The sequence below is a fragment of the Rhea americana genome, unplaced genomic scaffold (assembly GCF_003343005.1).
Source record: "Rhea americana isolate MKP2758 unplaced genomic scaffold, rheAme1 scaffold_36, whole genome shotgun sequence".
Taxonomy (NCBI): Eukaryota; Metazoa; Chordata; class Aves; order Rheiformes; family Rheidae; genus Rhea; species Rhea americana.
The window spans coordinates 41,905-53,908 of NW_028186490.1; the positions used below are offsets into that span (position 1 = coordinate 41,905).

At 60.6% G+C, this 12,004-nt stretch overlaps 1 protein-coding gene across 6 annotated transcripts; it reads right to left on the bottom strand.

Annotated features, from left to right (window-relative positions):
- Positions 1–1,061: 1,061 nt before the first annotated feature.
- Positions 1,062–11,621, bottom strand: NFKB2 (nuclear factor kappa B subunit 2). 6 transcript variants are annotated; one of them, XM_085312175.1, is made up of 24 exons: positions 11,462–11,621; positions 10,364–10,552; positions 10,112–10,156; positions 9,319–9,397; positions 8,815–8,855; positions 8,559–8,657; positions 8,112–8,263; positions 7,061–7,167; positions 6,674–6,832; positions 6,149–6,253; positions 5,879–5,964; positions 5,614–5,752; positions 5,377–5,496; positions 5,061–5,243; positions 4,717–4,858; positions 4,397–4,511; positions 3,950–4,157; positions 3,672–3,841; positions 3,353–3,455; positions 2,852–3,087; positions 2,438–2,507; positions 2,164–2,336; positions 1,969–2,080; positions 1,062–1,877 (listed from the first exon to the last, which is right to left on the bottom strand). In XM_085312175.1, exons 2-24 carry the CDS (start codon positions 10,406–10,408, stop codon positions 1,750–1,752), a joined length of 2,817 nt encoding a protein of 938 aa, XP_085168301.1. In that variant the 5' UTR covers positions 10,409–10,552; positions 11,462–11,621; the 3' UTR covers positions 1,062–1,749. The 6 variants fall into 6 exon arrangements, with proteins under 6 accessions (XP_085168301.1, XP_085168303.1, XP_085168304.1 ...); XM_085312177.1 differs by having other exon boundaries at positions 10,364–10,525; positions 11,453–11,621; XM_085312178.1 differs by having other exon boundaries at positions 2,852–3,084; positions 11,453–11,621.
- Between the last annotated feature and the right edge of the window lie 383 nt (positions 11,622–12,004).

A 12,004-nucleotide genomic window follows, 5' to 3' on the forward strand; every position in this document is an offset into this window, starting at 1 on the left:
GAGGGATAATTTTGATGCTTTTGGGGAACTGTAAAAAACCAAAACAAAACAAACTTGGCCATTTCCTGTAGACACTGCACTTGTTTGGGGGAAGGGGAGGGGAGAAGGGGCTGTTTTTTTACAGAGACTCCAGGGGAGACAGCACTTCCCCCAGCAGCCAGCTAAGCCCAAGGGGACCTGCTGCACCCTGGCCAGCCTGTGTGAGCCTGCCCGCTCCTCTCCCAGCTCCCGCACCAGCAGCCCTCCTGGAGAGACCGGCCTGGCGGGGCCCTACCGCCGGCTGGCGCCGAGCACACAGCAGGAGAGCACAGTGCCTGGCCTGAGGCAAGTGGCACTATCAGCCAGCACCACAGGGTGCTGTTCGGGTGCTGCGTGAGCATGGGCACAGTGCCAGCAGCTGGGACCAGGCCCAGCCCCCTCCTGCTTTAGCTGGGTGTAGGCGTAGTGCCCCCAACAGGTTAGCTAGCAGCATGTAAGTATTGTTACAGTTAGTGGGGAGGGAGAGCACAGAGCTAGTTCTCAAGCTGGCTGGGAGATGAACCCCTGCTCAGGGCTCAGGTGGCTGGGCAAGTACACTTACTTGTGGCCTGCCCCTGCCTGCTAGGGCTGGCAGAGCCTGGAGCTGGCTTTCCTTCTTTTGGTGCTGGTGCTCCAAGGTATTTAGTGCAAGGGGCCCAGAGGCTACTAGCAAGTTCTCATGCAGCCAGCAGCATGGTCCAAAGCTCAGAAGCAGGCAGAAGTGCTAGCGAAGGAGAAGCAGTGGCCAGAGCCCATTCCTCTGCTGCATGATCCGTCTTCGCCAAGGTAAGCAGCAGGCTGGTGTAGCCCATACCACCGTAAGGCAGGCAAGAGGTGCTCCTGTGCCCTGGCAGCAGGGATGCTAGTCCCAAGGAACGAGGGGCAGCCGTCCTGCAGCGCTGGTGTTTAAGTCATGACAGCAGGAACACTAAGGGTGCTTGCAGAGGGCTCCAGTGACCAGGAACAGCAGAAGGGCTGGGGAGGGAGGCTGTAAGCAGGCACTGTTCTTGGCTGCCAGGCACTCAGCTGGTTTCAGCACTGACTTTGTGAATGTGTCAAACTTTTTATTCTGCTCTTCTGAGTCTATTGCAAAAAAAAAAGGGGGGGGGGAGAAGAAACCCACCCTTGCCTCAGGTGGCTTGGGGCAGGGAAAAAAAAAAACAAAAAAACAAAAAAAAACAAAAAACAACTTTGTACAGCTTCTTCTGTCGGTTACTGAAGTAAAAACGTGCTCTTCAGTTCTTGTGTGAGCTGTGGCTTCTCCCAACCATGCTCCAGAAGAAAGCTTGGGCTGAGCACAGCCCTGGGCCCCAGCTGTCACCCCAAGCACCATGGGCTGCTGAGGAGGGCAGTGGTGGCCATATTTCTGCTAAAGAGCAGGGCCCCACACAACAGGGGAAATACAGGCACCATTTGGTACTGCTTGATTAGTGCCCTGCCTCAAGCCTTGCCCAATCAAGGCAGAGGCCAGAGACATGGACAGCAAATGTTAGTGGGAACTGTCCCCCTTTATTCACTAGAGGAGGGACCATTAAATAAGAGCAGAGTGGGGCCAGAGCCCAGGGCCAAAAGCAGCCTAGGGGGCTGCATCCTTTCCCCCCAGAGTCCAGGCAGCCGGGCAGCAGGCTGCAGGGAAGCCCCAAGTCCAGAAGGCACTTGCATAGAAGCTGCGGGGCCCCCACAGGCACCCTGTGCCCCAGACGGTGAGTCTCTGCCAGGCTCCCGGGCAGCTCAGTGCACCTGCTGCTGCTGGCTGTGCGGCAGCTCGGCTGTGGGCGCTGGGCACGGCTTCAGGGCCAGGGCGGGGGGCTGCTCCTCTTCCACCGACTGGCTCCCATAGGCACTGTCTTCCTTGATTTCTGCGAAGCAAGCGCAGGGTGCAGTCAGCAGGGAGAGGCCAGGCCCAGGCAGCAGGGACCACCCCCCACAATTCCCAAGCTGTCCTCATACCTGTGCTTTGCAGCTTCTCCAGCGTCTCCGTTTTGCGCAGCATCCTCACAACCTTGCTGAGCCCCATGGAGTCCAGTGCCTCCAGCAGCCCGCCCAGGCTGCCACCTGCAAGCTGGGGAATGATGAGCAGTGAGCACATCTGGCCATGGGGCAGAGGAAAGGGGTGGTCTGGGGCACTTTGGGAAAGGCACTGACCTCATAACTGCGCAGAAGGCTGATGCTGGGGGAAGGTGTGTCCTTGTAGGTCTCCACCAAGCTGCACAACCCCAGTCTCTTGGCCAGTTCAGTCCAGTCTGAACCACTGCAGTCCTGGTTTAACAACTGCTCCAAGCCCTGGAGCATTTCACTGTCTAGGGACAGGACGTTTCCTGCAGGGCAAATACACCTCCATCACATGCTGCCTAGCCACCCGCTGGCAGGAGGGGGCCTGCCCTGCCTCGGCGCAGCGTGGGCAGAGGCCCCTACTCACCTGGCCGGGGGGCGGCAGGCAGCTCGCACTCGGGGCTCTGCTGTGAGGCCTGCAGCAAGATCTCCCGCACCTGGAAGACAGATGCGCATGAACATCCCCCAGTGCAGAGATCACCCCAGTCTGGCTACTGCCCCAGTTCCTGCCAGACCAGTGCAGCAGCATGCTGGAACTGCAGCACAGGCCAGTGCATCCCACCGCCGCACGCAGCCCTCTCACTCTGGCCTGCCCCAAGGCACAAGAGGGGACAGGTCTGGGCAAGGCTGGCTCCAGCTCCCCAGCAAGAGACAGGCCTGGTCTGTCCCCAGCCATCCTTGCAAGAGGATCTCCCGAAGCTCTGCCCTCCGTTCAGCCTATAGCCCCCCTGAAAACACTCAGCCCGAGCTCTCATGCGGTCTGACCCCTCACACGCCGCACCTTCTGGCTCCGAGTGAGGTCCAAGGGTGTGTGGCACCGGCGCTGCCTGGGCCTTGCCTCCCCACATGCCCGTTCAGCAGTGGGATCGGGGTCCGAGCTGCGCTCTGCACTGGAGGTTGGCTCCTCCAGCTCCATCCCCAGCTCCTGCTCCTCAGGGTCGGTATCTGTGTCACTGCTCGCTTCCGACGACGACGGGCTCACTGGCTCGTCATTCTCACACCACACGTCCGCCCCTGCTGGGAAGGGATGCACTGAGCCCGCCGAACGGTGCATTAGGCCCGCACCTGCCTGCAAAGGGGTGTGAGCCCAGGGCACGGGACTCCCACTAGAGCCAGTAAGCTTCCCACACTGCCTGTGTCATTCAGCGCCATAGCCTTGTCGGGGCAGGCACGGCAGGGTCCCTCCCCACAGCCCCTGCCCTGTGCCCCACGAAGGCCAGGGCTCAGCTGGAGCAGCACAGTGCCCTGCAGCAGCGCTTGGGGAGGAAGGGCAGCACCTTACCCGCTCTGAGGAGCAGCTTGGTGAGGGTCGGGGAGCCCAGGCCGGCAGCCAGGTGCAGGGGGGTGTTCCCAGCAAAGGTCCGGCTGTTCACATCTGCTCCTAGCTACAAAAAAAAATGCATGAGGCCGTGAGCTTGGGCCACTCCGGTGCTGTTCATCCCTCCTTAGACTCCTCACCCCCTAGGGCAGAGCCCGGAGCAGAGGGGACCTCCTCCAGGGCCAGCAGAGGTTCTGCCCCCCTCTTTCAGTGTGCTTCAGGCTTATTCCTTTCCCACAGTTACCAACCCCTGAGAAAGGAGGCTGGGCCCCCGGTCCCGTACCTTCTTCACCAGGTGGGTGGCCATGTTCAAGTTCTCCATCTCCACAGCCAGGTGCAGCGGGGTCCGCCCACCCTGCCTCTCCACAGCATTGATGCCCGCTCCCTTCCTGACAAGCAGGTCCAGGCAGGCCAAACTCTTTGCTTTCACAGCCAGGTGCACAGGTAGGAGGCCTGCAACAGGGAGAGAGGCTCAGTGGCCTCCGGCCAAGCCTTCAACAGCACCATTCCCCACCCTGCTAACTCCCTGTCCCTCTGGCCTTCCCTTTCAGCTTTGCTCACCATGGAAATTAGGCAGACGGAGCAGATAAGCGGCAGCAGAGCCCAGATGGGCCAGCAGTGTCCTCAGCATCTCTTCATCGCCGGCCTGAAGTGCCAGGTGCAGCAGGGAATTGCCATAGCGGTCCAGCAAGGTGGGGTCAGCATGGGCTTGCAGCAGGAGCTGGACCACCTGAGGCTGCTTGGTGATGACTGCCAGGTGCAGTGGTGTCTGCAGGACAGCACCACCACCATCATGAGCACTTGCAGGAGAAGCTGAGTCCCACAGCACCATTCTCTTTGCCACCACGGACCCACTGTGCTCAGCCCTGCTGCCTCCCTCTGCCTTTCACACGGGGCCTAAGCAGGAGACCCCAGCCCTCAGCATCCAGGAACAGGGGCAAGCCCCAGGTAGAGGATAGTCCCTCCAGGCCTTCTCCATGGCAATGGGCTGCCCTGGGAGAACTGTACCTGCTGCAGGTTGTTGGTCACATTGATGATCTGCTGGTTGGGGATGCTAACAACAACCTCAATCAGCTGCTTGATGACAGCTGTCTGCTCGTGGATAATAGCGAGGTGCAAAGGCCTGGGGAAAGAGAGAAGATAGCCCTTGTCTCAGCTCCACATCTCTCTAGATCCTCCCCACCCGCTCCTGTCCATGGGGATGGACCCCCCATCCCACCAAGGCCCTACAACACTGTCCCTGCCCTCTGGAGCAGAGCTCTGAGCCAGCAGGGCTCAGGCACTCTCCCACCCTGGGTGTCCTCACACCCTTAGCTCTGCAAACTCACGTGTCTCCATTCTCATCCTGCGAGGCAGCCAGGTGCCTCTGGACTGCCAGCAGCATGCGGGGGTCAGCAGTGACAGAGTAGTCGAGCAGGGCATGGGCATTGCGACGGGCAAGTGCCAGCATCCACAGGTGACAGATCTGGGCTAGAAGGCGAAGAAGGGCGTCAGCTCCAGGAGCAGCAGCGAGAGCCCCATCCACCCTCTAGCATCCCAGGGCAGGGAGAACAGCGGTCTTCAGCCAGGTCCTGAGCCTGAGTCACACGCAGCCGCTGGCTGCCCCTCTGGAGGCTCCCTCCAGCCCCAAGTGATGTTTCCCAGCCCTTGCTCAACTCCAGCCACCTCGTACCATGTTTCTGCAGCTCCTGGCAGTACGTGCTCTCCGTGGGCACCTGCCTGTCGCCCCTGTCCCCGTCCGTACCGGGAGCCTTCATCTGCACGCCGCCCTGGTAGCCCCCAACAGGGTGCGGGCCAGACGAGTAGATGTTATTGTACGCCAGCCCAGGTGAGTAGGGGTAGCTGAGGTTCCCGCCTGCGGACCAAGATGAGATGGGTGAGGACAGGCAAGCACGTAGCTTTGCTTTGCTCTTCTTTTCTGGCCCGTGGCCAGGCTGTGGCAGACAGAACGGGGTGCAGGGACAGGAGAAAAAGACAGCCTGACTCACCTCCGCCAGAGCCAAAGCCCCCAGCGCCCCCGCCAGCACCCCCCATGTGTGAGCCCCCACCAAAGTGCTGGGGAAACTGGGGCAGGACTTTCTTGCGCTTCCTCTCCACTTCCTCCTTATCTGTAAGCAGAAACACAGGCAGAGGGTTCAAGGACAGGCCTGAGCCCCAGGGAGGCAAGGAGAGCAGGCCAGTCCCATCTCAGCAGCCAGTAGCACCCAGGTGTGGCACCCACTCACCTTCCACCACAGGGTAGTAGGTGAACTGTTTGGAGTCACTCACATCACCCCCTCGCTTCCGCTTCAGCTGTAGGAAGACTGTGACGGGGCGGTCAATCTTGGGCTTGTGGTACGGGGGTGTGCGGAAGACAATGGCATACTGCAGGCAGGACAAAAGGACATTGGACCCCATTGCTCCTTGGAGCCAGAGATGGGCGCTCCTCAACCCCACAGGGCACCCACCTGCTTACCAGGCACAGCAGGCCGCCCCCAGTCTCCCCTGTACCTGCTTATGCACGTCCGTGGGGGAGAAGTCCCCAAAGGCTTGCCAGCCATTCTCGTCATCCTCATAGAAACGCACCTCAATGTCATCTGGGGAGGAAAGGGGAGCCTGGCACGGCCCGTCTCACCAGCACAGCCCAGGCTCAGCGGGCGCGCTCCCCCGACCACTACGGTCCCTCCACCTGAACGGCAGACTGCCTCAGTGCCCTCGGACACAAATACCCTCTGCTGCAACCCGCCCAGAAGGGTTTCTGCAGGAGCAAACACCTTTTACCTTTCTGAACTTTATCACACAGCAAGTAGACTTCGTCTCCTCCCCGCACTGAGCCTGCGGTCTTATCCATCCGTGAAATCTTCAGGTTGGAAGCTCCTGGGGACTCTGCAGAGTGAAGAAGTATTTAGAGCCCCTATGCCAGACGAAGTGTGTCTGTGAGCTCCTTACCCTGTCCTGTCCTCTCCTTGCCTGCCCACAGTACTGTTGGGAGCCTGGGCATTGGCACCAATTGGCCAGATGGAGTCTATTCACCCCTTAACACACTCAGGGAAACAGCCAGCAGGGTTTAGCATGTCCTGGGCACAAGGCAGAGAGCTGCATCCAACAGTCTCCAAGGCTGCATCATGGGAACTGCCCCCAGTCACCCTCCCCGGGCACGAGTGAGAGCAGGGAGCTGGGGCTGAGCAAGCACCAGGCTGAAAAAGCCCAGGACAGCACCTAGGCAGGCAAGAGAGGCTCTTCCAGGGTTTCCCACAACTGTTTTCAACCTGTCCCCCACCAAGCACTATCTGGCCCCGCACTCACTGCTGTCATGGATGGGGTCCGAGATGACAGGCTGGAGGGCCAGCGTGAAGTTCCCGCTGCTGTCGCGAAGGTAGGCGGTGAAGCGCAACCGCACAATGCTCAGGTCCATCACCTTCTTCAGCTCCTTCGCCTCCAGCTCAATCTCACGCAGCTCAGCTTCTGCCCAGGGCAGAGGAAGATGCCATCTTTACAGTCAAGGCAGGTGAGGGGAAAGGTCTCCAAGTCCCCTAGCCCTTCCCCCAGACTGACACACCAGCTCTATGCCCACCCTACCTGTCCAGCTGTACCCTCACCTTCCCACAAGCTCCTCAAACCCACAGCACCAGGTCCCTACTCCTTCCCAGCCACCCCACTACCGAGTCTGCTGAGGCCCCAGGCAGCCCTCACCCGTCAGCAGATGACTCCTATTGCGCATCTTCTGCTGCTTCAATTTTTCCTTCATGATCTCCATCATGTTCTTCTTGGTGACATGGAGCACACCAAGGTTGTTGAACCTGGGGTAGAAAAGCCTGCTGTGATCTCAGTGAGCCAGGGCTAGGGAGCAGACTGCTGCAGAGGTACAGAGGCTGCCGAGCCCTGGGAAGGAGCTGGCCAAAACAGAGTGGTGCAGCACAGACAGCAAGGGGTTAACATGCACAGGGCAAAGAGGAGCACCCACAGTGGGGAGGGGAAGAACAGCCAGGAAGGAGTAGCCAGGAAAGTCCTTAATGCTGGGAAAGAGCTAATGCCTGCAAGAGAGAGCTGGGCTCCCAGAGGTAGCAAGTCCATACAGGGGAACCAAGAGGGCTGGGGGCCACATGGATGCAAACAAGACGAGGCTGAGCCATTTACCATCCCCCAGGAGGTGGCTGGACTTATAAGAGCTACAAGGAGCTACATATACAGTGGTAATGAGACTGTAGCTCCTGCCCTACTCCAGCAGAAGATGGAGATATAGCACCCCCTTTTTTCCTTTCTTTTCATTTTTTCTTTCTTTTTTTTTTTTTTCAAATAGGGCAACCTTTGGGCACAAAGCCACCAGAGCCAGCTAGGAGCCTGCCTGGATCAGTTGCAGCAGCTGGCCGTGTAGGGAGCCTTCTGCTGGGGTTACCAAATAAGCCCAGAAGACATAGGCTAGCTACAAAGTTTTTCTGCAAAGATGGAGCAGAGGCTGCTCCTGGTTGCAGCAGGAGCTGCAACCATGAGGACAGGAGCCCAAAATAGGCACAAACTTTTATAGCTGTGGGCGCTGGACTCAGAGCTAGGGAAAATATTGAGGGGATAAAGTTGTATTTATGACCTTGTCTAAACATTCTCATCCCAGTCCAGCAAAACCTGCTCCTGGAGGCATTAACCCCTCTCCTCTCCAACCCACAGCCACAAGACAGGCCTCCAGCCACACTGCACCCGACAGAGATCCCCCACCCCAGGCCCAACACTAGGTCTCCCTTGTACATACTGAGCAGTCATGTCCTTGGGTCCCACAGTCATAACGCAGTTCCCAGCCTCATTGCACTGCTTGCCCACCAAGCTGTGGGCATGCACCCGCGGAGGGTCGCTGTGGGTCACCAGGTCCACCTCGATCCGGGCCATCCCTGTGTAGTTGCAGATCTGCAGGGAGAAGACAGATGAAAGGAAGGCACAACTCCCCTGCGCTCAGGCAGCATCAAGCTGGCAAGGGCAGGACACTGGAGAGCCCACAGGACTCTCCAAAAGTCCCTGCTACTCCCTCCCCATGGTAGTCACAGCTTCTGCTTCAACCCTCCAATTCCCTAAACACTACAAAATGTACAGGGCTTCTTAATATACAGATCGTTTCCTTCTTCCAAGGCGTTCCCCCCACCATCACTGCCCACACAAGCCAGCCAAAAGCGCTGCCCCATCTCCTCCCTACAGCAGCTCTCACCTTCACAGTGGGATACGTCTTGCGTCCCTTTTCGCTGGATGCTCCCGGCAGGCCCCCATGCGAGGGACCTTCGCAGCCGTACCGAAATCGGAAACCACGCTGAGGAGGCAGAGCAGGGGATCAGCCCGCCGCCTGTCCCCACAGCCCCTGTGGCCAGAGCTATGGGGCACCAAGTCCAGGGAGGGCAGAGCCGCATCCATACTGCAAGTGCAGCAGGTGACAGCTACACCTGCCACTACCCGAGCGATGTCCTTACCTGCTTTGGCTGCTCAATGATAACGAGGTAGGGACCTTCCGCTGGAGGACAGGGAGGAGAGGCACCAGTGAGAAACACAGGATAACCAAACCCCGCTCCCAGTAATGATGTTAGAGGTGTGAGGATGGCGCTGGAGGTGAAGGGGCCCTGTCTGGCCCGTGTGGGGACCACAGGCCCACAGTAGGACACCCCAGCCTCTCTGCCGTAAGAGCCCATCTGGGAGCAGCAGCCAGAGCCACAGGCTGAGGAGGAAAGGGCCAGGTAGTGCTCTGGCACGAGGAGAGCGGGGAGCCACTGGGGACACGTCTCAGTCTGACCTTAAGTCCCCGGGAGACTGAGCAGTGGGGCCAGGACAGCCCCTGTGCGGGCAGCCCGGGGCAGGGATTCCCAGCCAGGACAGTGGAGACACAGTACTGCGGGGAACCGCTGGGTGTGAGTCAGCCTGCCGGGAAACCCCACTGGAGCTGGGGACCCCCACAAGAGGCACAACATGGGGCTCCTTACTCGTCTCCATCAGAGGCTCCTTCTGCTCCATCATGTGGGAGCCGAAATTGAAGTCATCATAGTCAATCCCATCCAGGCACTGGGGGCAGGGGAGAAGCTGAGCGTGAGAGCTGCTGGGGCCAGGACCCCCAGCACCCTGGGGGGCAGGCACAGACCCCCATGTCGCATCCACTAGGAGCATGCACAGACTCCCCCATCTTCCACTTGGGGGGCAGGCACAGACCCCCATGTCGCATCTACCAGGAGCATGCGCAGACTCTCCCATCTCCCACTTGGGGGGCAGGCACAGACCCTCATGTCACATCTACTAGGAGCATGCGCAGACTCTCCCATCTCCCACTTGGGGGGCAGGCACAGACCCCACCTCCCAACCCCTAGGAGCCAGCACAGCCCCTCATCTCCTGTACCCCCCAACTCCCACCTGGGGGGCAGGCACAGACCCCCATGTCACTCCCCCTAGGAGCAGGCACAGACCCCCCATCTCCTGCCCCCCAGCAACAGGCATAGATCCCCCCATCTCCCACTTGAGGGGGCAGGCACAGACCCCCATCTCCCAACCCCTAGGAGTCGGCACAGACCCCAGTCTCCTGCTCCCCCAGCGACAGGCACAGACACACCCCAATTCCCACCTGGGGGGCAGGCACAGACCCCCATGTCACTCCCCCTAGGAGCAGGCACAGACCCCCATCTCCTGCCCCCCAGCAACAGGCATAGATCCCCCCATCTCCCTCGCGAGAAGGGGGCCGGGCTCAGACCCCCACGTCCCACCCGGCGGCGGCGCCGCCGCACTCACGGGCTGGTAGTGCTCCTCCATGTCGGCGCGGGGCCGGCCGGCGGCCTGCGGGCAGAGCGCGGCGCTGAGCGGGGCCGCCGGCGGCGGCAGGAAAGGCCCCGCCGCTCCGGAAAGTCCCTAGAAACCCCGCGGAGCCGGGAAATGACGGCGCCGCGCGTCACCGCCCGCCCCGCGCCGCGCCGCGCCGCCCCGCGCCCCGCCCCGCCGCGCCTCGCGCGCGCCGCCAACCGCCGCCAACCGCCGCGCGCTCACCGGGGAGGAGGCGGCTGCTCTCGAGAGCCCGTCCAGGCGCAGCATGGCGGCTCGGACCGCCGGCCCCCGCGGGCAGCGCTCCGGCCGCCCGCCCGGCAGAGCGGCGGGATCAGAGCGGCGCCCCTGGGCACGGCCTCTCTTCCTCCACGCTCCTCCTCATCGCTAAGCGATGGAAAAAGAAAGAGGCATCTGACCCCGCAGGGCCTCATACCATGAATTTCTGAATCAGTGTTTGCTGCAGGCCCCACTCGGGGGATTTTGGGGCCGTGGGGGCAGAGGGGAAGGAAGGGGACTGTTCAGCCCGTGACTCATATTCTTCAGAAGCTGAGGAAAGTAAAAGCCTTTTCAAGGAGATTTTCCAGCCTCTCCCAGTCTCCAGAGGGGCTGCCCCAGGCTTTCCCACCTCGGTGCCATCCCGGCTGTGCTGCAGCAGCCCCTCTCCGAGCGGCCCACGGGGTGCAGCCAAGGCAGGGCTCCGTCGGGGAAGTGGGGCTGAGGGACCTGCAGGCACGGAGGGCTCACGGGAGGGTAGGGCAGGGGACCAGCGTTGCAAAGCGATGGGACGGATCCTGCAGGGGCTTTCAGAAGTCTGGGAGCATGGGCACAACCCAACACTGGCCAGTGTCATGCTGTCTGGCCGCTGCTAAGCCCACCAGAGCATCCTCAGCCTGCCACAACTAGCCAACTGCTTAATCCATCGGGAGAGATTTCCCAGAGAGGTGAAGGGGGGGACAAGCGTTGTCCCTCCCTCAGCGTGCTGGAACCACCTCTAACCCTACCCTCAGGGTCTGCTCAGGGCTAGTCCAAGCCCAAAGACGCTCCAGAGGAACGGCGCGTGCCCCTCAAACAGAACAACCCTCCCACCCCGCCCCGCTCCACTGCAGTCAGCCCCATCCCTCCTAGAGGGGTTTCCACAGCTCACTCATTGCTGCCCCAGGCACTTCCACTTGTTGCAGCAAACAGTGGTGTGACTAAGGAACGTCATGGGGTCGCTCCTGCCCTCTCCCCAGTGTGTGCAGTAATGTCTCACGCGGGAGTTTTCCGTCCTCGTGTGTGCACACTCTCATGGCGTGTGCTAGAGGAACGCACCTTGCTTACCGAGCAGAGTTGAAGGGTTATCACCGATTTCCTTGTTCCTGGAAGAGCCCACGGCAACCTCACAGCAGCTCTCACGGTAAGTCCTGCCGCCTGTGCAGAACAGTGTTGCCCTTCAGTCACCCAGAACCAGAAGGGAGACCCTGTTTTTCACCTGGCAGTGCAACACACGTGGCTTTTATCCCCTGCACATCCAGAAGGGCACCCACCCAGTGCAGGGCAGCATCCCTTGGGCTGCTGGTACCCAACACATCTCGCCTGGAGCCCTAGGTGTGCACACACCATCGTGCGTACACACACACATGTGCATGCACACACACACACGCACACACATACAGAGATGGTTCTTCTTCATCTCCAGTCCTTCCCATGAGTCAGGAAAGGCACTTCCAGGGCTGAGCACTGGCCCTGCTGAGTGCGGGGGAGAGAGCACCAGCCCCACTGCCCAGAGCTGTCCTGAGCAGCACTGGCACCTTGCCCCAGGGCCAGACAGCATCCCAGCCCCCTTCCTGGATGGCCCAGCGAGCTGCTGAGCCAGCCTCCCTC

What these genes read in the sequence shown, in the direction of transcription:
- NFKB2 (XM_085312175.1), bottom strand. Translation starts at nt 10,408, where the DNA reads ATGCTGCGCCTGGACGGGCTCTCGAGAGCAGCCGCCTCCTCCCCG. An exon ending in TGGAGGAGCACTACCAGCCC is followed by an intron (nt 9,398 to 10,111) that starts GTGAGTGCGGCG and finishes CCCTGCCCCCAG; the next exon opens with TGCCTGGATGGGATTGACTA. An exon ending in GCCTTCTGCGCAGTTATGAG is followed by an intron (nt 2,081 to 2,163) that starts GTCAGTGCCTTT and finishes ATCATTCCCCAG; the next exon opens with CTTGCAGGTGGCAGCCTGGG.